This window comes from Pararge aegeria, chromosome 3, assembly GCF_905163445.1.
Source record: "Pararge aegeria chromosome 3, ilParAegt1.1, whole genome shotgun sequence".
Lineage (NCBI taxonomy): Eukaryota > Metazoa > Arthropoda > Insecta > Lepidoptera > Nymphalidae > Pararge > Pararge aegeria.
In genome coordinates this window covers 1,455,019-1,482,779 of record NC_053182.1, presented here as the reverse complement: position 1 = coordinate 1,482,779, position 27,761 = coordinate 1,455,019, and the positions used below count along the sequence as shown (strand labels likewise).

General features: G+C 34.7%; 1 protein-coding gene across 17 annotated transcripts in view; it reads left to right on the top strand.

Annotated features, from left to right (window-relative positions):
* LOC120637189 (voltage-dependent L-type calcium channel subunit beta-2) overlaps positions 1 to 27,761 on the top strand; it is a 246,361-nt gene that overhangs the window by 196,824 nt on the left and 21,776 nt on the right. For 4 of the 17 annotated variants that reach the window (XR_005659425.1, XM_039908878.1, XM_039908883.1 and 1 more), the window contains exons 1-2: positions 9,752 to 10,196; positions 21,859 to 21,905. The exons of 2 other annotated variants lie outside the window; for them this stretch is intronic. Coding sequence is in view for 12 of the 15 variants with exons in the window: in XM_039908878.1 (XP_039764812.1) it covers positions 10,151 to 10,196; positions 21,859 to 21,905 (93 nt within the window). In the remaining 3 variants the exon portion in view is untranslated. 11 more of the 17 variants (XR_005659423.1, XR_005659424.1, XM_039908888.1 and 8 more) reach the window with 6 other exon arrangements.

Genomic DNA, 27,761 nt, shown 5'->3' with positions numbered 1-27,761 from the left:
AATCAGGTAAGAATCAGGTTAGAATTAGAGAGTGAAAAACAACAAAATCGCTTAGTACTTAATCCTACAAAGACAAATAATGCTTTATTCAATTGGGCTCAGAAGGCTCTTTATATGTGTATCTAATATACACACGTATGTCCATACTACTATTTTTTTGTTTACATGTTAGTGAGATGATGGTGACATAATAACTTAAGCTACATCTGATAACAGTCTCTCAATATTCAACAGTCTTCTTAGTACCATAACACAAGCTACGCTTACTTTGGGGCTAGATGGCGACGTGTCTATCGTTGTGGTATATTTATATATTTATTTATTCATAATATAAATATTGGCAAAGTTACTTCCCATTCCGAACAACATCATTATCAGCCTATCTCACTTCTGAACATTGTGGTTTCAAAATTGAAAGATGTATTATTTTAAATCTATACTTAGTTCAAAGTCAAAGTCAAATTCATATCTTTATTCAAATAGGCACATAGATGGCACTTTTGATGCGTATATTACATGTAAAATATGATATAGGAGTGTGTTGATGGCGATAAATAAATTCGTCAACTTAAAACAAAAGCTACGAGGGTTCCAACCGCGTCCTGGTCTAAGAAGCCCACAACAAACTTAGCCGGTTGTTATTTTTTTTTTCTATCACCATCTCACATTTTCCTTTAAAAACTATACATATATATATTTATATATATATATAAATACAAAGATGACTGATGAATGTTTTTTTTACGAATAATATACATAAATACTTATAATATACAAATAAACACCCAGACACTGAAAAACACAAATGTTCATCACAAATTATTCAGTGGGAATCGAATTTACGGCCTTGGACTCAGAAAGCAGGGTCATGAGTGTATTTCTGTTACAAATTACAAGTCAATTTGAAGTAATCTAACAGGAAAAGATGTAATATTCAAGAAGGGCAAAGACTCGGTCGCGCTGAAAGGCTGGAATGACTTCCGGCTTCATGAATGAGTCGTGACTCATCGGTTGTGAGCCGAATCACATGTTCGTTACGACCTGCCGACTGCCGTACTGTTTTGTACGTACTGTCTGCTAAATGCGGAAAAAAATATGCAACAACAATTACATTGAAAAAGAAGATTATTTGTCATAAAATTAACACAAAATAGAAACAAAAGTAGATAAACATATCACATAAATTTTGTACAAATTTTGTTTTTTTACTCCTGTCTTCCGAACTCGTTGATGATTTCCCTCTAAAAACAGCGTTTTGTCTTTGAACCGTGACCTTGAATTATTTTACTATGAATCATAAAGAGTTGGAAGAGGTCATAAAAAGTTACATATAGTGATTCTGACACAGGGTTCTGACACAAAATTTTTGATTAAATACCATATAAACTTTATTATAAGCTGAGATAAAAATAGCAAAAATGATTTTTCAAACCCAATTGGAAAATTGGTACCCAACCCAAAGGGTTTTATAGAAAAAAAAATTAAACATCAGCAGACGAGGTCACGGGAAACCACTAGCAGTCATAAAAAAATAACCGTCTGAATGGCGCTTTCACAATAACGCTGCGTAAACGCACGCTAATGCAAAAGCGGCAGTCGAAAAGACCCCAACACCACAGCAGTGACGTCACAACTAGGTCAACGACGTCTCCGTCGCGGCGGCCCTCATCGATCGATCCCTCACGCATGCGTCCCACTTGCCATTCAACAAAAAACCTCAATTTTACAACAATAAAACACATATTCCTTTGATCAATCAACCATTTTCCGTATACTGCAATTTGATCGACATTCACACAATTTTGTATGTTATCTCAACGAGATAAGGTTGATCTTTACATAAAAGCATATGATTTGTTAGCAAATGCGTCCATTTAAAATTCAGTCTTATTTCATGTAACATTGAGTTGTTATTGGTTTACCGATTTAATTTGTCGTGTGAAAATTATTAACTTTCTGATTACATTGAAATCGCTACTGTTTATTTTACTAACCATAATCGATGGTGGATAGGTACTTATTTTGTTTTAAAATGTTTATATTAGGCGCAAGCCACACAGAAATGATGTGGCACTGACGTTGTACTGGTATACTCGTAGCTTTATGCTTTGACGTCAAACGTCTTTTACACACAGGAAAACTGATGCACAGGGTATGCAGATGATATAAAATGAAGAAAATCTTCAGTACGAGTTATAAATACTTCAGGGTAGGATTTTTAAAACTCTTACAATGCCTATCCTTAAGTTTTTTTATAACTTATGTATACCCTGTGCATATCATCTGTGCACGCCACTGTTCAAACCAAAAACAAACCAAACGTCCTTTACGACCCGGACGATAAAACGGACGTCTAATAATGGAAATAGTTGGAAAATCCAAAAGTGCACGCCTCATAATCTCATTTATTACAATAAAATTGAGATTATTTGTACATAATAATTAAACTACATCTAATTATACCGTGAAAAGTAATAAGTTTCTATTCCTCAAAATACTGAAGCCTATAAAAAAAAACCAACTCGATAAGTGAAGTATTTCGCTCGTTACCGTGACCACAAGATACGGGATCCGCACAAACAGCCACACGGACGTCCAAGACAGAACTTTTTTAAACAATCTTTTAATTAGTTTCAATAATAAAAAGAGATTTTAAAATATCATGAGTGTTAAAATAGTGTTTTTTCTCAACATTTGTCTAATTATATTCACTTATAAATGCAATAAAGGATAAAAAAGTGACATTTTAAGTTGGAGAATCACTAACGACACTGCACGGCTAGACCTTCCTTTTTAAGCGATTTTTGGGTTAGAAACCAATAGGGGTAAGAGTTTAATTTAACTGCCATACCCTTAAAAGGTTAGACCACTACCACCGTATACTGTATCATCGGTTACCACTAGGTGAGATTGCGCTAAGTCCTTAAATGCAGTGGTAAAAGATAACCTTAGAATCGAGGTTCCAATTTTGATTTTCGATTGTACTGATTTTTTAAAACCTGACTTTTGAGCTTTCTCCTCCGAATAAACTTTCATAAACCAAGTTGACAGGTCTAAAAAGCTTTTCACTTTTCAGCATAAAATATGGTATCCTTTACGTCCTCTCAATTTACTTCACTCATTTATGTACCCCTAGTACATAATTGCCCATCTCGCAAGCGAGTTGGTTTTCTATCATTGAAATACTTTGACGACACAGTAAAATATACAAAGATAAATTAATGAATACAGTACTATAAATTTCATTTCTTATTTTATTTTTGTGATTCTATCAGCATGTTTTGATAATTGAAGTCATGAAAACGGATTTCCTGTACTGGAAAATCGAAAATATTCAACATCAACATCAACATCACTAAAACCTAAAAAAAACTGAACAAACATTATAGCAACGAACTCTAAAAGGCTACATTATACTTAGTGTATAATAAAATAGTCTCTTTATGGTCGCGACCTCAAAAAAACCTGAAGAGAAGCCAAATCTATGCTTATTTTTGCCGTGCGCCAAGCAGCATTTGTACACTGGCACACGAGGATTGACACCTACGTGACAGTTTGATGGATACAGGGCGGCACGTTATAGGACGCATTCCTAGCAAAGTTGTCCATTTACCCTCAAGTGAGCCATCCTGTACGTGAATTAATTTAAAGCAGGAGAATCTGTATGGTGTAATTTAAAGAGATGTTACAATGAATAATTGTTAAGCGACTTAAAATCAACATCTACTGAGGATGCTCGGTTTCGGAGCGAAACGTGCGTAAAGGGTACATTGCCGAAGATATGTGCTGTGGAGTATAAGGATTTAAGAATTATAAATAACACTATTTTCAATTTCCATTGATGATATCAATAGAAAGTTAAACCAGCACGTGTGAAATATTTTTCACTTGTTGCTACAGACGCTACGAAAATGCTACGAATCAGTTTCCTGACTAACTTTTTTACAAGTCAGCCCTTCACTGCAATGTCACCTAATGGTAAATGATGTTGCAGTCTAGGATAGTAAGTTTCAACGAAACATCGTACCTGAACGCTAAATAGTTCAGCGACACATCTTTGCCTAGGTACTTAGTACGGGAATTCCTCGCAAACATCGGTTACTAAAACACGGTGACATGAAACCAAAGTGAACTTATTTCTTCTTTTTAAGCAGTAAGAAACCGTATTACTGTTTTTTGTTACTGGTAGTGGTAACAACCGGTACCGATAGTGTAATGTGCTTTCATAAGCTTGCTAGTGGACGCCGCCAACTTCCTAACTGCGGAAACAGAATTTGATCAGAAAAACCTAATACCTAACAATTCTTCATAATGTGGCAGTTTTTCCTTAATTTTGAAAAAGTGTGATAAACGACTAAGACATCGGGAGGTATCTTTGTTTGCATCGTTCGAGTCCATGTAGGACTAACGTGTTTCGAAAATGCACATTGTCATGAACATTGGTTATTAATCAAATATAAGTTGAACTGTTTCTTGAAAAATATATATTAACTAATTAATAATTATTGGGCTTTTTGTAAAATCCTAATCAATTTAATAAACGGTTGGATATTTACCCCTGTTATAAAATTACTGTAACAAGTGATTTAAAAAGATCTTCAACTTGTTTATGACCATGGTAGACTGAAGGACGGGCAGAAGCGTCCTCTGTGCTACTTCTACCTTGCTCACACAACGGGAGGGTAGTAGTAGCATAGAGGGCGCTTCTGCCCGTGCTCAGTTATATTCCCTCAGCCGTACGACATCCGCGGGAACAAACTAAACTAATTATTTATTATACCCGAATACAAGTAATTTGGTTTCGTACTAGGGGTACAAAAAGGGCACTAAACGCGCTGAAGTTTAGTGTTTCAACGCCTTCACATCATAATATATTATATCTGCCGCCGTCATACAATGGTAGCTTTGTTTCTGTTAACGGGTTTGCACCTGTCAGTGCCAGCTGTTGTAGCGCTCTTATAAGACTAGTGTACGACTTTAGCTTCTGAACAAAGCTCTTTAGTAAAGTCGTTATTTAGTTTGGTGTAACGAAAAATAATGGGATTAAAACCAACTTCCGTGTGTGAGACGTTCAACTGAATAGGTCAAGATAGTGCTGTACGGAGAACACTGTAAAAATAAAGCTATATCTTTTACGGTTAATTGTGTCCGACTCTGGAATTCCCTGCCTGCCGACATACGTTACGCTCAATCTCTAAATATATTCTAGAAGTGTTTTGAGAACCTTTTCATATTTGTGTAATAGTATAGTACGTAGTATACTGCATAAATATGTATTATATACTTATATATATCATGCATAATGTGTGTAGTATTAGAATTTATGAGTTAGTAGTTTATTATAATTATTTGAAAGAAGAAAAGAAAAAAAAATATTTTTTATATTGCGCCACACATTATAATATTCACTACACCACATAAGTTATTTGTGACACAACCTAGAAAAAGGTGCCAGCGCTGATTTTCAGTTGGCACCTTGTACCAGGTAACACCACGGAGATACGTAGCCATCCACTGACCACATTTCAATATATTAATTTAATAATAAACTAAGCAAACCTTATATAAGTAACAAAAATCTATCGGAAAAAAAACACTAAAATTAAAAAAAAATACAACAATAAAACGAATATTACTAAACTAACTAAATAAACCCACAACTAAAATAATAATAAATTAAAACTAACATATATTTATATAAACTTCAAAATAAGAACGTACATATATAAATAACTAATTAAGACACACAGTGTAAAAGGTAGACACATAATTTAAACGAACTACATCTATATATAATATAAAAAATATATATTAAATATTATAATTAAATGTAATATATATATATTATTATTTAACTTAAATTGCTGCACCAACCCGTTCTTTCGTCTTTCCTAACGTCAAAGGTTGTCTGGAAGAGATCGCTTTAGTGATAAGACCGCCTTTGCACGCCCTATTTTCTATGCCAAGTTTCTTCTATATACGTGTTTACTTTGTATAAAATGTGTGTGTGCAATAAAGTTTTCGAACAACACTATTTTTAGACTGGTCTATTTAGTTTATAATAAAGATTTGCGTAGATACATAAAAATTGGCACCTCTGTTTAAATTCAAAATTCAAATTCAAAATTTCTTTATTCATGTAGGCCTATCACAGGCACTTATGAAGCGTTCATACATAATTGTTTACATAATTGTAACGGGATGGTGATAACTTCTTTCGCCAACTTAAATCTAAAGCTACGAGGGTTCCAAACGCGCCCTGGTCTAAGAAGAGCCCACAACAAACTTAGCCGGGTAAATTTATTTTTACTGAAGCACATTCATGTTATTAAGTTGGGAATAATCGAGGACTTAGGGCTTGTAAAAAAATGTATTGTGCTCCAATAAGTTATTTTATTTATGAAACGTAAGTTAATAGAATATTCGTATAAAAACACAACAATAGGTTTCATAGTTTTGGTTTTGGTACTTTTGTTTAATAATACTGAGTACAAATTTTTTTGTAGCACAGGTTTAGTTAAACCAAGGGTGATAATTTAAATGGTGCATTAGCAGTGATAAAATACATCTTTTGTTTACAATATATATCTCATATCGTTTAGTTAACTACCTTTATCACAGATGACCCTTATTAAACAAAAATAAAATCTTACTAATATTATAAATGTAAAAGTGTGAATGTTTGTTACTCAATCACGCAAAAACGGCTGAAAGGATTTGGATGAAATGTAGCCTTGTCTGACATAGAAAAGAACATAGTACCTTTTATCCAGATTCCTTAAGTAGTTCCCGAGGGAAAATTAAAATTGGTTCTTTCTATACCGATCTCCCAAATAGTTCCCGTGTAAGGGTTAAAAATTGTTAGCGAACGAAGCTTTTAAAACAATTCTGAAGTCCGCGCAGACGATGTCGCGGGCAGAAGCTAGTATGTTATAAAGCCTCAAAAGCCGCAATCTACTATGAGGTGAGGTAGCCTCACCTCATAGTAGATTGTGCTGTCGGTTTTTCGTAAAGATTCTTTTTAAGAGGTCCGTTCGATAATAATCTGAAGGAACCACTTTTCAAAATTCAAATTCAAAATTCATTTATTTCAAGTAGGCCTAATATAAGCACTTTTGAAACGTCAAGTCTGTCTGTTTGTAGTGATTCTACCACCGGTTCGGAAGGCAGATTCTGCCGAGAAGAAGCCGGCAAGAAACTCAGCAGTTGCTCTTTTCCAACATCAACAATTTACATTTTGCATTTTAACATTCATTTTTCTATCTTGTGAGACCTGAAAGCGGAGCCGGATGCTTCCAAGCAACCTTGTCATTAAAAAAATCATCAATTGTATAGTGTACCTCGCTGTAATAAATGTAAAAATCCTTATCCTATATTGAAACAACTACAAGGTAGTGGGTCTATGCTCTAATTCTCAATGACCTGTGAGAAAAAAGGTCCGTATTGGGACATTAATAGACTGAGCTATAGCTAATACCTACATTTCTTAAGGTTAAAAGGCATGAGGACAGTGTTGACAATCTAACGCTATAAGGTTCATGTGTTATGAAAAACGTATTTTTAGAAAAACGCTGTTTTTTACATTTAACTCTACTATGTTGTGCTTTTTGCGACAGAGCTCGTCTGAGGAAATACCAATGCAATGCTTATTTCTGCCCCTAAGCAGCATTTTTCAAATTATCCTTATCGAGAAACGGCAGTCCAAATCAATAGATAAATTTAAAAAAATCTGTCAAATATCACTATACTTTACATGAAAGACGACTTGTAATATATTAAAATATTAAATAAATTAAAATATTAATATATTAATTAAATATATTAAAATATTAATATATTAAATAGTATTTAATGTTGTATATGTATTTATGATATGTTAAAGTATATATATTAGTTTATTATTTCATATTATTTATTATTTAACTATATATTATATTTAGTATGTAGTTATTTGTATGTATTTTGTTTAATTATGCATAACCTACAGTCTGTTATCCTCGTGTTTTCTTTATCCTATAGTTGCATATCAGACATCGCTACCAAGCGATAAGGCCGCCTTTTGTATATCGAATAAAATAATACACAGACATAAGAATCTGTCTGTGTATTTTTTTATTCTTCTTCTGTTTTTTTTTTAACTTTTAGTGTGCAAGTAAAGAGTATAAATAAATAAATAATTGTTGCAATTTTCGATATTAAAGAAAAATCTAGATACTTCCGAACGTCATTGGGCAGTTTTTCAAAATTAGCCATCATGCCTATTTAGTTTCGGTAATTCGATAAGGATTCTTCGGTTTTGTAAATAAAATCACGTACTAGGGCTACAGTACATCGAAGCAGGTGTTACGTCAGAACTGACGTGCTATCGGCTATCCCGCTGTAATATTTACGCCGTGATTGTGATCGAGTTGCATGCGCGCGCACCCCATTCACCCGCTAGGAGTGCGGGGGGCGACGTACGGGAATAAAGCCTCTACAGACGGTTCCGACTTCCTATTCCAATTTCGATTCTATCTTCTAATCATCTCAGTAATAACAATTGAGCTGCGCGACATGCAGTCGACCTTGACTACATGATTAAAAGACAATGTTGACACTTAACCCTGTTTTTTTTACATGTTATAGTTACTAGCTCTTGACTGTAATCACATCCATTGATACGATATAAGGTGGAGCATGTTTTAATGCCTTATTTGAAAAAGGAATTTTTAGACTGCATTTGCTGAATATCTTTATTAGCCGTTTGAAGATTATTAGCTATTTTCTCGGTTGAAAAATTGATGTTTAAGATTATAACGAATACTTAATTAATATTGTTATTAACTAACATTCTAGTGATGCGGATGTATTTAATTTTGCTGTTTTGTTATTTTATAGCAAAATCAAATATTCAGGCTTGTTTTGTCGCAAGCTAAGGTTAACCGGGATGATATTTTTTTGTATTTAGCAATTTTATTTTTGCGGTTATGTAACTTATGTTTTGAATGCTAGTTGTGTCTGTTTGTGGCACCGATTGCGGAAGAATTTGGCACAATCACAACTTCTTGGAGATGAATATTGAATACTTTTTGATTCGGAAAAACCTCTGACGAACGCATGCATTTTAAAATAAATTTCGTTAGAACAAGCGATATTGAACAAATATTGCATACAATAACTCGCAGTTTTGAAATGCACCGCGGGACTTTTACATAATTAAATAAAAGCGGACGAAGTCACAGACTTGTAATCGTAAGAAGGTACATATTTTAATTATATCCAGTTAAAAACACACACAACACAATCAGTCACATAATTTTAATAGTAACATTTTAATTAGATTTGCAGCCCATACATAAATCCATTTCGAATTAGAATTGAATTGACAATATGTAATTGTATGTGGTGTTATGTATGTGGTGTAAGGTCACGATGTGCTATGCGTTAGTTAAATTTTGTAGCGGGCTCTAAAGATTGTTTCTTTGCGTGACGTCGGAGCGGAGCGTTCGCCTCGTCTGTAGAGGCTAGCAGGGAGAGGCGGGCCGAGGCGCGAGGCGCCGCCGCTCAGTGTGCGAAGCCGGCCGCGGCTCGGGCGACGCGACTCCTCGGTCCCCGACCGATGCTGGCACCACGGCCGACCACGACGGAATCCCGCTGGTGGTCCAGAGTGGCCACCACCTGCCCGTGCCGCCATGCCGCAACATGATGGGCTACAGCAACCAGGGCCACGGATATAACAAGCTGTTCACGCAGGTTCGACCCCGTGCAGTACACAGTGCACCCGACGGCCGGATAATCGGATAGGCGATCGTTTTGTTTTGGTGACGCTCTGGAATACGATTAGCTGTTAACAGCTCCCGTGCTCTATACATCCGTCAGTCGGAAAGTGGGATAGTTTTGTTTTGGTGACGCTTTCGAATATATACCTGTTTATACAGCTACCGTGGTCTATAAATCCGATGGTCGGATAGTTGGATGGTTTTGTTTTGGTGGCGAGTTGGAGTATAATAAGCTGTTCCCGTGACCTATAACATTTTGTAGTCGGATAGTTTTGTTTTGGTAACGGGTTGGTAGCTGTTTACACCCTGTGTTTAGTAAATTCAATTGTCGGATAGTCGTATAATTTGTTTTGGAGACGCTGTGTATCGGTAAAGTGTAAACCTACCTGACGATGCGGCAACGTGTGTGGAGATTTTTCAAGAGTATCGGTAACCTGGGTAAAATGCACTTCATTTTGTGTGGTATCGCTAATTTACGTTTTCGTGGCTAGAAGATGTTATGATAAAGAATATAGAATCAGAGTAGTAAAAATGTTGTGTGGAACTTACCCTGACAGGAAATCTTGAAGCAATCATTAAGTAAAAGTTCTCTCAAAAGAATTTCATCGAAATAGGCAATGATAATAATTAACCTAAATCGAAGTAGGTAGAATTAAAATGTATCTTTTGAAAGATACATTTTAATGCTGTATACATCCCGATGAAATTCTAAATTAAAAAAATATATACTTTACAAACTTAACCATTACAATACAATATGGTTAAACCATCGTTATGAGGTAATTGTGATAATATTACGAGGATATACCCCGTGCCTCTAGAGTAAGTTTTCAAATACTACCAAACGTAACGCCGAAGTTACGTTTAACTTGTTTTTGAATGTTGACGTTTGGTCGTCCTCATAAAATACATATTGACGCCGCCGGTGCGACTTTGTTTACTTAAAGAAAACAGTAATTGTCTAAGCTACAGCACAACAAACTCTGACGTGTATTCTCTCATTTATCACCATCTCACATTTTCGCTTACTAGACTAGTTAGACCAACATTTCTTTAATATAGTTCTTAAATATGTACCCCACATACCACGATAATATTTTTGGATGTAATCCGGTACTTAGAATTTAATGGGATTTTATTAAATTTATATTTTTGCTACCCATATTAGGCCTGTATCATGAGTGTCTATACTAATTGTGGTAACTTTTCGCTTGGTCAATACACGTCGGTATTTAACAAATGAATTATTTAAAAAAAAACGAACTCGTCGAAAATATGCAGTAAACAAATTTTTGTTACTTTTTCTTGCACGCTATTTTCAATAATAATAATTAAAGAAAAACGATAAATTCTATGGCAAAAGAGGACAGACAGTTCAACAAGAATTAGTTCGATCTGTCCCCCTACTATAACAGCGGGAGGACAAACCGGAAATAATCAGTTTGATTAGTCCCCTCATCGGGAGCAGGGTGACAGGTATTTCTATCTGTCCTCCTGAGTGGACAAGCAGGGGGACAGATAGGAATAATCAATTTTTTGTACACGTAGTTTTTGTTCAGGAGGTATGAAGACAAAAAATTATGTTTTCTTCATTATTCAACATTAAATACAAATTTAAAAAAAAAATAATAATCATAGTATCTTATCATTCGTTTGTATAGCAAATATTGCCCTTAACACTAATTGGTGTCAAATTTTTGCTTACAAAATAAATTTCGCGTATCGGAATTGGTTTTTCAAAGCACAAACGTGCTGAATTTCTGCCATTGTATTAGATCTGTGCATCAGAAATCCGTGGCGGGTTTAACGTTGTTTGAATTTGGGGCTATTTCCGTGTAACGGGCTCGCGCGCGTCTGGTTTGTTTCTGCTGTCACCTGCCAACTCGGTAATGGTTCCTTGGAAAAGCTTGTAGAGTAGCCATAAAGCTGAAAAAAACATTCGATCTTTGGGGACTGCCTAGAGAAGTGAAAACCAAATCTATCTATTTATATTCTTTCTATTTATCTATTAGTGCAATATACTAGATTACATAAAATAAGTAATGGATTTAAAGGAAATTGTATACAATTTTACAATTAACTACCAGTTGATGTCTTGAAGATGTCTCTGAAAAAATTCAAAGTTTGTATTAAACGTAAAGGGATCAAATCAGAAATGAGGAGATCCGTCGAAGAACTAGAGTTACCGACATAGCTCAGCCAGTCACGAAGCTGAAGTGACAATATAAATAACATTTCCCAGTAATAAATTTTTTAATCTTATCTTTAAAATGTACAAGATTTATGTTTCTGTCGGCTAGCGACGCTAGTAATTTGTTTTATATTTGACGATTGATGTCAAAATGTTCTTTGTTGGAATGAAATCGTATGATTTCGACGATATTATAATCCCTTATTTTAACAAAATTCCCTTCCCTTTCCCCTTTTTTTTTTACAAAAGTATATTGACTCGCTGTCGGCCAAAACTTAGAAGGAAGGGAAAAACTACACAACACTTATTTATGAAGCTTGCAGTATGCAATGGGTAACATATAAAATAAATAAAACGTTTGTGTCCTTATGTACACGCCTTGGAAGTTATATTTCTTTGGCGTTACAAGATAAAAATCTTTTCAACAAATTATATCTTTTGCCTTATTCTACGTTTGTAGATAAAACGACACATTAGAAAATGGGTATTTAATACATTGACAGTTATATTATAACATGCAATATAATTTGTATCATTATCTAGTTATCTCTTTATCGGACAACAAATATTCACTCAACATTAAATTTTGAGATTTTTGTACAATTGAATCAATTAAATCACCGGAATAAGCCCGCAGACTTTGACAATTCAAAGTGTACACTGTCAAACCTATAGCTAACTTTAGGATGTCGGTTTATTGTGACGGTGTGCGAGCGCATGGTAAAAATTTACTGTCATCATTTTTCTCTTAACGCGCCAAAAGAAGTATAACTTCAAAAACTACTTTGTGTAAATTTTTTTTCAACAGGATTTATACTAGCTTCTCAGAAAGTCGTGGAAACCCTACACCAGTTGGTAATGATAACGCTGCACTGCAATTAGCTTAATTACTTTATGTACATACTATTTATCATAATGACCTAATGAAGTCCATTTTAAAAACGAGTAGGGTACTTAGCCGAATACACAAAACACACTTAGATAATGAATTACGTTTGATATACCACATTGTATTCAACTTTAAATTCTTACGAGACTCGTTGCAAGACTATCGAGCTTTTTTTTTTTTGGGCATGCAAAGAGCACGTCATGCAACATGCCGCCCTATGTCCATCAATTTAAGGTGTAAATTATAAACCTTGTCCCTGTAATAACACCGGCAACCGCGCTCTTCAGTCTGGAACACAGCATTGCAACAATGCTGCTTAGCGGCAGAAATAAGCATGGCGATGGTACCTCCCCGGACGAGCTGTCACAAAAACTGCTCTACTACTAAAAATATACTTATTTGATTTAAAAGACTTTATTGATGAAACAATGAAACAATACGAGAAACACACAAGAAGAATATGTGTGTATATAATGTAAATGTATATAATTACAGTTGTGTGCAAAGGCGGTCTTACTGCAGAAGCAATCAAACATACTTCTACTCATGATCATGGAATTTTTCACTTTTCTAGGATGCTTAAAAAATAAAAGTAGCGCTTTTTAAGACAGAGCCCTTCCGGTGAAGTACTATCGCCTTTCTGCCACTAAACATTGCTTGGTTATAACAATAATCGCGGGCAACAGCTAGTACCTCATAATTTATGGCCCTACCCGGGGTTCGAACCCAGGACCTCATTATCATGCTAACCACTAGACCAACGGGGCAGTTGCTCCAGTAACTTATGCATATCTGCATATCGCTTGCACCAGTAGCTTGTGCAAGTAGCTTGCGCGATTTGTAACCACTTGTTATTTCGTTTGCGATTCACTTGTAAGTCCGTACAAGGCTGTGTTGGCACGACATCCAATTAACATGACCTGGCCGACGAAGCTTACCCAATGAGGTCGCTAATCAGATCACTTAGGAATTAGGAGCAAGATCACGCTTCACTTACTCAGTAATGAAAACATTGTGATTAAACCTATATTGGATCTTTTGAAGATGTTGAGTATCCTGCCCGTAAAACTTATGGATCTTTTCTACTCTTTCACGCAAAAACTACTCAACCAATTTAACCGAAATTCGAATTAAAACGTAGGCTACGGTAAATGTACGGTTCCCGAGGTTAAATCCAACGCGGATCAATCCGCGGGCAACGACCAGTCAAAAATAAGGTTCAAATCAATTGCACTATTATTTTATTTATCGTATTTTTTTATAATTTTTCCTGTATTTTTATGTGGTGTTCAATAAAAGTGTATTCAGTATTACAGGAATTTTTCTAATTCACAAGTGTAGATTTAAGTATATAAAGTTCTTCACAGGAAAAAAAGAGTTGTTATGCCTGGTCATATTTTGATTAATGGTTACTGGCTGTAAATGATTATGTAAGAAAGTAACCTCCGTGAAAAATTCTCAGTGAAGTCTTTTTTGAATTTTGGTTTAAAGTAAAAAATGCTGTTCAAGGATTACTGATTGATTTGATTTTGTTTTACTTTAGGAAACTACAAAAAAGTCTTAATGGCAAGTACACTCACTCTCTAACTTTATATCTTAACATTCACTAGACTATGCGATGGTGATAACAAAAAAAAACCTGGCAATGTTTGTTGTGTGCTCTTCTTAGACCAAGGCGCGTTTGGAACCCTCCTAGCTTTAGTTTTAAGTTAACGAATGCAGTTATCACCATCACTAACATTACACATGTAACATGTTAAATGTAGGAACGCTTCATAAGTGCCTGGCATAAGGTCTACATGAATAAAACATTTTTGAATTTGACTTTTTAATTTGAACACATTCAGCTGCTACATAGCATTTTAGGTTGCGTTTTAGTTTGCAATGTTCACAAACCCAATCTGGCCATAACACACTCTAATTCGTCATCGTCATCTTAACCAATCCGCCATTGATTTTGTGCTCACTTAACAGGTCCATATTTCGGAGCCATAGAATATCTATTTTTAATTGAATGTGATTCTTTTGAACTAATAATCAATTTTAAAGAATCAAATTTATTTAGAAATGAATCTAATACTTAACTTCCCGGTATACATATCAGAGCATTAAATTCTATACGAACGCCACTTCAAACTAAATTCATTCACATACCTGAGAGAGTTTCTACTAAATCAATAAACGTCGGAATGTATTATTGATTTTATTTCATTTCATTGATGCCCTGCCAAAAGCTAAGGAAACAGATGCCTGTTGCAATATTGATTTCCACTTGGGTCGGAACACCCGTAAATATCACAGGAAGTGAGGTCTCACTGCTAGATACACTGTCATAGGAGAGAAGGTTTTAGATCCGCAATGCCGTTCCGATGTAGTTTGGCGGGCTTACAACTCTATGTGGATCATCATTATATAAAAAGATGATGATCTACTGCTGAACCTATTTTATTGTAGAAATACCTTTTTGCCTTATTTTTTGTTTTAACGTTGCCTAGCAGATATAGCTTAGTTAAGCGATAAGTCCGCTTTTATATTTTACAACTTTAAGAGTTTGCTTCTTCTGAATGTTTAGGACTTGTTGTGGTGCACGAATACAGAGTATAAATAAATAAAAATAAAATCTGAAAAATACAAGTATAAAGCTTTTAATAGCGAAGCAATCCGTCTAGGATACTTACTACTAATTGTTATTTTGAAAAGTTTTCTTTCGTTTTCAGTTTTAGGATGTCAACGTCATACAAACTGTCATGTTAAAATAATACTGTCATAAGCGATATTAGTCTAGTAAGCCCCCAGTTCCCATACTATTTTACTTATAAAGTTCAGTTCTATGACGTCACTTCCTCCACCCCCCGCCACTCTGCCTAAAGTACCGCGTTATTAAGTATAAATTAGCAATAAATCACCGCCGCCGCCCATGCAAAAGATGCCAAATATTCGGAGGCAAGTTTCAGTCGACTCTATGACGTCATTCGTTCGATCCCCTGACTGTGTTGCCAGTACTATCCCATTACATACTAATTTGCCTCGATTACAATAAAACAAAATAGCGGTGAAAGCCAGAGACATCCCACAGCCGGTGTGGCGCAGGAATTATAGGAGGGCTGACCCCAAAAGAATTGGGATACTAGCCAGGAGAAAGAAGAAGAAGCGGTGATAGCACAGTGGGTAGGAGCTCGACTTCACTTTCAGGGGCTAAGTTCGAATCCCAGCACATAACTATAAAACTTTTATTAGTTTTTATTTATTTATAGATACAGGTAAATAGGTGCTACAGAAATAAGAAAAATAGATCTTAACTGTAGCACGCCAAATTGGCATGCAAATTGTTGTCACGGTAGGATTTAAATTTTAATTGATGTTACTACTAGGTACAATTAAGAATTACAATAATATTAATAACAATTATGAAAAAATGCATTCTAAATTTTTTAAGTTATGTGCGTTTTAAGTTATTAAAATATCACATGCATTAACGGTGTAGTAAAACATCGTGAGGAAACCTACATGCCTGAGAGTACTCCATAATGTTCTCTATGGTGTGTGGAGTCCACCAAACCGCACTGGGTCAGCGTGGTGGACTCCGACCTTAACCCCTTCTCATTCGGAGAGGAGACCCTGTAGTGGGGTTGATGAAGATGATGATGAATGTAAAAATAAAATAAAAACCAGTGTATTTAAATAGAAGACTTAAAATTAAAATTTATATCTACAAATCTACTAGATCAAAATCGAAATTCTATTCCTTAATATTACGAAACACGGCACAAGGACGCAAGTAAATAATCCCATCGCGAGTTGCCGCTTCAATAGAGAGGTTCTATATTACGTAGAGAGTTCTGAAGGAATGTGGGTGACGTCACAGCTTCGATCGGCCGCCTGTCTGCCCAAATCTTCCTACAGTCGTAAAACACATCTCGATTCATCGCGATTTCAGTCACTTTAGCTCTTGAAGTTGTTGTCCATGAAGTTAGTTATTCTACATGTATATATAATGTTTGTGGCCAGTTACAGTTACAAAGAGTTGGAAGGAAATTGTGACGATTTGTTTAATGTGAATTCGAACGTGCACTCCAGTTTAATCGGTTGTGAATTTTGGTGAAGTTAATGCTTTTGTAATATTATATATATCTAAATATAAATAAATAGCTTTTAATGCTTATTATACTTATTTTCGTCAGGAATCTTTGCCTTTAAAAGTAAACACAAAATTATAAAAAAAATCATATCAACTTTCCATGTGGGTTCCACTTGTTTGTTTCAAGTTTAAATAAAAATAATACGTAATTCGTGTAGAAGCAAACAAATATAATACTAAAAAAAAACTCCTCTTTTTAAAGCACTTTTATTTGGTACAAATAACTTTAGTTTACGTCTGAAATAAATTAAAAATCTTTGTAAAAGTTTCACTGAATGAAGTTAGTTCAAATTCTTTTAAAGATTTCCCGCTTGGTACTTAAATTATAAATACCTAGCAAGTATGCCAGTGGGCAAATTTTTATGAAAATCTAAAGCCAATTTTCTGTACTGGATGCAGTCGTAATTTGCCTGGACTCTGATTGTCATTTAGCCCACCCTCACTTCGCCCGCGTTATCTTACCAAAACGTACATCAACCTTACCCTACAAAGCATTGATATAATATTATGTTACTATCGTCAGCTCCATGCAGTGGCGTGCACTTCATACATGCACAAAAGCTCTGCATACCCTAAAATTTTTGTATGTTAAGGATTGTTCCATTTTATGGCATCTGCCTTCTCTGTGCATACCCTGGTCAAACACCTTGTGTACGCCACTGGCTCCATGGTCCAAAAATCTCGCGCCTGCCTATCAATTGCATTTACAGTTATTGAGGCTTTATAATAATTCTAATCGTAACATAAACTTAACTAACATTTGTGACGTACAATTAGAAATCCAAATTAACGTCACTATATGCATTTATTTTGCTTGGCTAATTTTCTAATGTCATAAATAGGTTTGTCACGTTTTCGAAAATATTTTTTGAACGTACGTATTTTTTAACGTGAATTTACTAACGTACGTTTAAGACAGGTTTTGACTTTAAGTGATGTTAGTGCCTAAACCACCGAATAATTTTATAGGCAGTTTAATATAACATACCTTGACGTCCCTGAAGATTCTAGGACCAAAACATAAACATTATTAAAATAATACTGCTTAATCGATTTTATTGCTCAAATACAAATAGAAACAAGTGTAAGAGCAAACGGACTGGTAAAGTGGTACAGTCATCTGAAAGCGCTGAAAATGCTAGTTCATGATCCTGTGGTGAATAAATACATAATGGGGGGCAAAATGCAACAAATTTTATGAATAGTCTTCGGACATCAACGTATTTTAATGAATCACTCAGATATTGACATTTAAGTCCAAAATAATACAAAGCTATTAATTGAATTGATCTAATTTGACGGCCCATTGGCGCAGTTTGCAGCGACCCTGCTTTCTCAGCCAAAGGCCGTGGGTTCGATTCCCACGACTGGAAAATGTTTGTGTGATGAACATGAATGTTTTTCAGTGTCTGGGTGTTTATCTGCATATTATAAGTATTTTATGTATATTATTCATAAAAATATTCATCAGTCATCGTTGTACCCATAACACAAGCTACGCTTACTTTGGGGCTAGATGGCGATGTGTGTATTGTCGTAGTATATTTATTTATTTATTTATTAATTTAAATTTACTATCGGAGCTGATACTTTATCTCACCCTAAAGTGTCCAAAAATACTTTACTGTACAAAAATTATGACAAATGTATGTATTTTTTGTTAATTTACATGCTATGTCTCAAAAGACATATTTATTACGTCTCATAAGCGGCGAAAGCCTAGTGGAGTGAGACTTCGGCTTTTCTTTCGTGGAGACCGAGTTCGATCCCTGGCACCACTGACTTTTCAGAGTTATGTGCGTTTTTTTTTTATTTCAGCAATTTAAATACTCACTTGCTTTAACGGTGAAGGAAAACATTGCCTGACAGTTTTCCATAATGTTATGAATTATTGACTCACTAGCTATTGCCCGCGACTTCGTCTGCGTTTGATTTTGTTTTTTGATGTGGCATTCAATTTAGTTAGTTAGTTGTAGTTTTAAAAAAAATTAAAGTATTCAGCATCGCTTAGCCTTAAATGAGGGGTTTGCTGCTGTCCGCTGAGGAGTTCTGTCCTATATCTCCAAACACTTGCATCATGTTATTACCTCTATAGTACAAAAATAATTATTTAAATCAAATTTTAATTTGTCGGAGTTATGGTGTAAAATCGTCAAACACGTTCAACCCCAAAGGAGCTTAATGTCGGTATAAAAAAAAATCCTATATTACTTCTAACACTTCCAAGAATATGTGTACAAATTTTCATGAGGATCGGTTATGTAGTTTTTGCGTGAAAGCGTAACAAACAAACTTACATTCTCATTCATAATATTAGTAGGGATAGGGATAGGGATATATTGTACAACATATTATATTGTTACATTTACGTTGCCTATAATGTCCTGCATGGGATACGTCGAGTTACCAGTCACCCTGTAAAAGTTAAACATTCCAACACTATGTACTAATGAAGTTTGAATACAATCCATTCTGTTCTTTATGAGATTAGAACTCGTAGCAAGCAGGCGTGGGAGGGGCGGGCTGACTGTATAATGTAATAATTTTCTTTTACTCTCGGAAAATTGCCGAGCAGTTTCGTTTCAACTATTCTGTAGAGGTGAAGGTTTTACGGTGGCTTGGCTTTCGTAGAAATAGTTTTAGATCGTATCAGATATCCTATTATATTGTAGTGACAAATAAAACTTATCGTATTTTAGTAAGGTTCGAGTGCTACATTATATAAGTTACTGAAGTACTACATAACAATTTATAAGCCTGCTTGTGTTCAGTGGCGTGCACTTCATACATGCACAAAAGCACTGCGTACCCAATTATTTTATATAACTTCTATTGGAGGGGAATTTATCCATTTTATGTTATCCATGTATCTGCTTTATGCATACCCTGTGAACGCCACTGCTTGTGTTCGTAGATCAATATAAATATCCGCGTAGTTTTTTTAGCAATTATTTAATTTGAGTGTGTGCAATATAAGTTTTTGATTTAGAATTATATTTTTCATGTTAAAAAAATTGTAGCTACTTGCCACAGATTTAAGAACATACAGGACCCTCCTTCAGCTATTGCATTCAATGCATTGTGTCCGAAAACATGAAGGACACGTCTCACTTCACACCCGCGGAATGTTGCAAGGTCTCAACCTTTCCCATATTCCCCATTTTACGGTAAACGTTTAGAACATTATAGGCATAATAATTACTGTTAACTGCTAAGTGGAATGAAGTGACTACGCCAATTCGAGAAACACTAGTAAAGTGGTTTTTGGTGCTTCATTATTAGTCGGTATTCTGTATGTTCTCAATTCTGTGATACTTAACATTACGTACAAAATTTTAGTTTGCTCTACTTTTTTAATTTTATTTAACTGTGCCTTAAATATTTTCATGATTTTTTTCACTCCGCATTATCTATTATTATAGTAGTAGGCAGTACTTAACACATTTGAGTTCTTGTTAAGATATGATTCCTATTTGGAAAGAACTCTACCGAGTAACGAGATATTCAAGGGCTTCGTAAGTCGAGGCCTTTGGCGTTTTGCCAGCCTACCCTATTCTTATGCCATTGATTTTGGCAAACGCATATTATTACGTTGTTTTTTTTTTGGATTCATGTTCTGTTATTTGATTGTTTAGCAACTGCATGTTTTTAAGGTGCCTCGAAATTTGGCAATATGTTGCTACAATATTTAATAAATTATCTTTATTATAAGATAATTTGCTGCCGCTGTATATACGATTAAATCTTTTAATCTACGCAACCGATTTTAATGCAGATTTCAGCAATAATTAGAGTGATTAAAGGTAAAGGTAAATGAAGTAAAAATGTATAAGATTATAGTAGGAAAAAAATAACGAAATTCAAAGATTTGTAATCGTAAAAACATCCTTTTTACATTGCAAATTTAATGGTTTGCATTGCTGGCTAAACCTTACGATATACCTAGATTAAATTAACGTAACGTGAATGCCAACTCTTGCTGGTATTGCTGGTAACTATTGCAGCAACATATTGCAGTAAAAGTATGGTGCATTTGTATTGTAGTATTATTGGGTCTTACAAATAAACGTGGCATAACGTCGGAATTCAGTGTTTTAGATACTTCTACTGAGAGCTACTTTTAAATGTCAGAGCGTGATACTAGAAGTTAGAGCGTGCATGCGAGCGTTACTAATAGGAAGATCTTTCTCTTTTATAGATTTTTTTTTTAATTTTATTGGTGGTTCCCACTACAGGACACGGGTCTCCTCCCACAATTAGGAAGGATTAAGGCCGTAGTCCACCACCCTGGCCCAGTGCGGATCGGTGGACTCCGCACACCTTTGATAACATAAGTGTCGATCAATCTGGAATCGTGGAAGCCACTTGCCAAGGTCCAAACTAGTATAATTTGGCGGCCTCAATTAGATGAGACAAGAGTTTACCTATATTAAAATTTTATAATTTTATTGTTAAATGGTCTGTCTCTCTACTGCCCGGATTTCTCGCAATTTCGCAAATAAATTGAAATTGAAATTAAATCGCTTAGCGGCAGGACATTTTCCGCTGTACCCACAGCTACAGCGGAAGCCTAAAGTACAAGTTGTATGTTATATGGGCCTAACTTGTGAAAACTTCGATAGCGCGATGTAGGATCTTGTGGCGCCATCTAGTTTAATAACGTGCAGACTCCTACACACTGAGTCAGTATTCAGACAATATTCCACGTTTACTTGTTTGAAAGGCTTTTTATTTTTAATTTATTTCTTGTTTATCTGTATCTTATGTAATGTGATTGAATGCATTTGCCTATGATTTCAGAGTTAGTGCATCAATAACTACTCTGTTTGAGCATGTCTGTCTGATTTCTCGTATGTTTGTTTGTGTCGTGCATTGCATGCAGTCAGCAAGACTCGGCGGCTCCGATCAATGAAAGATTACAAGCCCTTGGTAAGGAGTTCTGTTTTATTTTTGCTTTTTTATTTACATGTGGCAACTTACTACAATACACAGTTTATACTTTTATTTATTTCAAGTTAGCCTGATATAAGAACTTTTGAAACGTCGAGTACGTTTGTTTGTAGTGATTCTTCCACAGTTCCGAAGGCAGATTATATTATTTTAATTGCGAAAGTGTCTGTTTGTTTATTTGTTTGCAGTACAAGTTAGCTTTTGACTGCAGCGGTTAGCATGGAAGCTCCCGGGTTCAATCCCCGGCCGGGACCATTTGGGAACGTTTAATTTCAAAATTTTCTCTGGCCTGGTGGAAGGCTTTGGCTGTGGATATAGACCAACCTACCGAAACTACTAACCTATAGAAAAACTTGCAGCCAAGAAATTTTGCGATCCGGTTTAATTTAACTGCCATACCTTAATAACAGGCTAGCCCGTTACCAGCTTAGACTGTATTATCACTTACCACCAGGTGAGATTTCAGTCAAGGGATAACTTGTTGTGGAATAAAAAAAACCTTGCGATAAATGATGATGCAGTCTATCCTAGAGATATAGCAGTCATATGTAGAACGCACCCTTTATATGCATGTAGGGTACTTTTCATTGCGTGTACACTTTGTTCCCTGAGATTATCTTGAATGTTCAAAATCTCAATTAAAACTTCTTTTTTTCTTTTCAAACGGGTAAATTTTTGAAATGATTTTTTTCCATTGTTGTAAGGTGACATTGATATTAAATAATCGTTATTTAATACTTATATTACATACTTAGAACTTAAACTGCAAGGTTTCCAAAAAGTTGAACTAAAATGTTTTCAAATATTGGATAGAAGCAGGCGTACTTTGCGGAAATCCATGATATATTATGAAAATTAAGCTTAATTTGCTATAGTCCGCGAAAAGCAGGAGAGTCTTTATGGTGAAATTTATAATTTCTTCACTCCACACCAAACAAATCTTGGCCAATGTAGGGTACATTACTAAGCATAATTGTAAAGAAGTGTTGTTTGACTTTACAATTATTCATACTATAAAATGTTTTCTTATTCTAAGAAGGCAAAAAAAAAACATCAGAGCATTTCTTTTTTATGACCCTAACCTGAGCTAATGTATCCCCTTACTGACAAACGTAAAACGGTTTCACAGTTATACCCAATATTTGGTTTTTTCACTCGGAATACAAATTATTGACGAAACATAGAGAGAAAACATTGTATAACTAATCACCTTTACGTTGGTTTGAAAGGCCCTTGGTTTATAGCATGGTAGTTTATAACTGCATGAGTGAACAAAGTAAGACTTTGTTTTAATTACGTTTAATACTTAACCTCCGCACGCGACCTAATAAATGTGACATGTGATGTGATGACATTTTGTGGCTTTCTAACTGTCTCTTTGCAAAAAATATTCTAAATACTGTATAGAATACTTACTTAGGCGTTACTGTATGGAATTGCAAAACACAATTGACATTGAGTGTTATTATTCGACGCGGGATTTTGTAGCTTTTTAATTATTATTTCCTTGCGATAATTCCTATAATTTTTTTTTACACAAGCATTTTGCGTTGCATTGCGATATTCCATAATTCACAATGTCCATTTAGGACCATTTACCCGTGCAAATTTGCATGGTTTCCTCGGATTATATTATCAAATTAAGCTTACCAATATTATAAACAGCAAAGATTTTTTCGTTTGTTTGCACCCAATAGGCTCCGAAATATGAGGACCGATTTCAACAATTCTTTCGCCAAAAGAAATTTGGATTTTCAAAAAAGTTGGAAGTCCTTGAGAAAATTTCAATTAGAAAAATCATTTCATTTTCATAATTCTTTCTTACAAGGTCCTTAATTTACAGCAATTCCACATGTAATTAATTACTATAATACACACTAACATTACATAAAAGAACAGAAATCTACTCGGTTTTAATGCACCTAGGTACTTGTATCACCGTAGATTTTGTTTGTTTGTCACCTACCGACCAAAAGAGAACCGACTGAATGAGAATATTTTTTTTATATAAATGTAGGCGTGTAAAGTCTACCAATTCCTACTTGAACAGCGTGGTGAAATACTGAAACTAAGGTAGTTTACTTTACTTTATGTTTAAACTAACTCATTTTTAGAGAAGACCCGTGTAGTGGTCTGGTCTGCTGAGTTTCTTGCAGACTCTTCTCGTTGGAATCTGCTTTCCGATCCGGTGGTAGAATCACTACAAACAGACTGACTTGACGTAAAAAAGTGCTTATACGAGGCCTACTGAAATAAATGAATTTTTAAATCGTTAAATTTTTAAATGAATTGTTTATTTTAATCAACGGACATCAATTCGTGAGCAGATTAAAATGTAGTTTCCATTTGTTGGAAACTATTAATAATTTTACGATTCGAAAATACACAGAGCTATAAAAAGGTTATAATTATAAATTCCCAAATTCCCAATTGAGTACGGGACCTCCTACTTAAAACCACAGCGCCAGAGATATCTTCAAAATATGGCGCTTGCAATTGTAAACACGCAGTAATAAAACGGATTGTTTGCGATTGCGCGATCTAAAAATATCCTTGAAAATAGCCAATAAACATTCTTCTTACGTCATTGATCGCGGTGTGAGCTGTCGAAGTGTATATAAGTCGATTAATGAAATCGGATTATCCGAACTAACTGACTAATCAGATTTAGTTGATTATGCAACTTGACAAATTTAACACTTATTTTATAACTAGCTGACCCGCGCAACTTCGTCTGCATCAAATCGGATATTATCTGTTTTAATACCTTGAAAAAAACTAAGAACCTAATTGCATAGCATTTCTATACCCGTCGTAACTTCTAAAACATAGGTCTAATTTAAAGAGGAATCTGCAGGTACATAATTAATTTTAATTATAAAACTCTTTATTTGGATAAGGATTCATATCATGATAGGAATTTCACCATCTTTAAATTGTACCCAAGTTTTGATTGACAAATTATAACAAAAAGCGGTTATTGGGACTTAACAGTTAGACATATAGCGTCCCGGACTTTTTTGTAGGTAATAATGATTACTTTAAACATGTAGTACATTATTTTTATATATTTTGTATGCCAGTAAAACTCCAAGTCAGTGTGAGATCTTCAACACACATCCTTATATTTCAGCCAATTTACAGAAAACCATAATAAAATACACTAATACCTTCCACATGAGTCACTCAATTCATAAGTGAGAACCTTACAAAAATCCGTTCGGTATTTTTTCGCTAAGACAGACAGGCAGACAATAAGTAGCGTTTGTCACTTTTCAGGTCCTCAACTAAGCCTATCCAAAATACCACGTCAATCTAAAACGCGAATTCCGCGGATTTTTAGAGACAATCGCGGAAAAATAGCGATGCTATCCTTTTGAAGCTGTTAAAAGAAGCATATGAGCTATTCCAGACTATATTGTATGTCCCTGCCAAATTTTAGCCAAATCAGTTCTTTCGTTATAGCGTTAAGGCGTAACAAACATCCATCTGTCTATACATATATCCATTCATCCATACATCCATTCTTACAAACTTTCGCATTTATAATATTAGTTGTAGCGGTACGCATGCATTCGTGGTCCCATATGCCTTGCTACTTGCTGTTATCAGTGAAGAGTTATGCCCTTTTTTATCTCCGAGAATATTTATCAGATCTTTCTTAAAATTAGACAATAAATGCTTGATAGTATACACTTTCAAATAAAAAAAGGATTATTAAAATCGGATCAAATTTAACGGAGCTATGAAGTAAAATTGATAAAAACTTTCATCCCATTTTCCTGAGGAAACTTTTTGTTTACCGGGATAAAAAGTAGCCTTTATGTTGACCCGGAATATCAGCTACCACGATATCAAATTTTATTTAAATCCGATCGGTAGTTTTCACGTGATGCCCGGACACAGACAGACAGACAGACAAAAATTAAATAAAAATCTGTTTCAAAATTCAAAAATTCAAAATTCAAATTTCATTTATTTCAAGTAGGCCTAATATAAGCACTTTTGAAACGTCAAGTCTGTCTGTGTGTAGTGACTCTACCACCGTTTCGGAAGGCAGATTCTACCGAGAAGAAGCCGGCAAGAAACTCAGCAGTTGCTCTCTTCCAATATCAACAATTTACATTTTAAAAATTCATTTTTCTATCTTGTGAGAGATGAAAGCGGAGCCGGATGCTTCCAAGCAACCTTGTCATTAATTGAAATTCATCAATTGTATAATAGCCTCGCTGTAATAAATGTGTTTTAACACATTCTTTAAACTTATGCATTGGTAGGTCCAAAATTACCTTAGGAATCATATTATAAAAGCGTATACTCAATCCCACAAATGACTTCTGCACCTTTCGCAGACGATATGCAGATGTTACTAATTTATGACCATTTCTTGTAAGTCGACTGTTTATATCCACTTTTTGTTTATTAAGACTAATATGTTGTCTTACAAATACTATATTGTTATAAATATATTGTGAGGCTACCGTAAGAATACTTATTTCTTTAATTTTTTCACGGAGGGATTCGCGTGATTTAAGTTTATATATTGACCGTACAGCTCTTTTCTGCAAAATGAATATAGTTTCAATATCAGCAGCTTTGCCCCATAATAAGATCCCGTAAGACATCACACTATTGAAGTACGCAAAGTAAACAAGTCTTGCTGTTTCTACGTCAGTAATCTGTCTAATTTTCCTGACGGCGTAGGCAGCCGAGCATAGTTTACCTGCTAGTGTATCTATATGGGTACCCCACTGAAGCTTACAATCTAAGGTCATGCCCAGAAAAACTGTGGAATCTTCCATTTTTTCGGACTCCGTATCGATTATAAAGCATCCCCCGATCAAAATTTTCAAAAAATATTAAATGTACAGAAATCTTCCAGTTACAGTTTTATTATAAGTGTAGATATTTTTTTTGTCACGGAAAAAAAACCGTTCACTATTTTTCAAAAATCAAAAATCGGTGGACTTTCAATTAATTGTTCCTTCTCCATGAGACATATAAAACAGTAACCAAAATAATCCATATTATGGTGTTTCATGCTGTTTATAGGTTTTTTTTATAAGACTATGTAGACGGAAGACTACACAGATCTTTCAAAAGTATGCTATGTATTTTATAATAATAATAACAATATACTTTACTGGGCATAAAGAAACACGTACAATTATAATGGTATACAAAAATACATAGTTATCAATTAAATATAAAGAAGAAAGAAAGAAAGATAATATATTTATTCATGTTTAGTGTTACAACATGCAAATGATCTAAGAAATTGTTACAACAATCTATAGTTAGATAAAAATTGTATCGATATATCGTAGGTGAAAACTTCTGCCCCTTAACTAGGATTTAACCTGTATTATAGGGGACAGTGCTCTCCAAGTCCAAAAGTAAAAAATAGGTAAATATATATAATATATCTTATTATATTTATGATAACATGTAACAAATGTTTAGGTATAGTTGTTAGGTTAATAAATAATAAAAATATGCACGCACGGAGTGGACAAACTTATAACACCAAACAAAGTTTAAAAATAGAGTACTAATATAAATTTAAAACTTTTAATGATGTCCAAAATAATCTTATGTACTTGTTGTTGTATGGTGTCAGAGGTGTAGTAGTATCGTACGAGAGAATGTCCAAATGAGCTCCGCAATAGCCATTTTAACAATTTTTCATACCAATCACACAAACTAGCGAGCCCAGCAACTTCTTCTGCGTAGAATTTGGATATCCTTGTTAATTACAAAATATTCCCGAGGCGCCCGTTCCCGGAAAGTAAGCTACAGGCAAAGCTCAAAGCAAATAAAAGTCCAAATACTGAA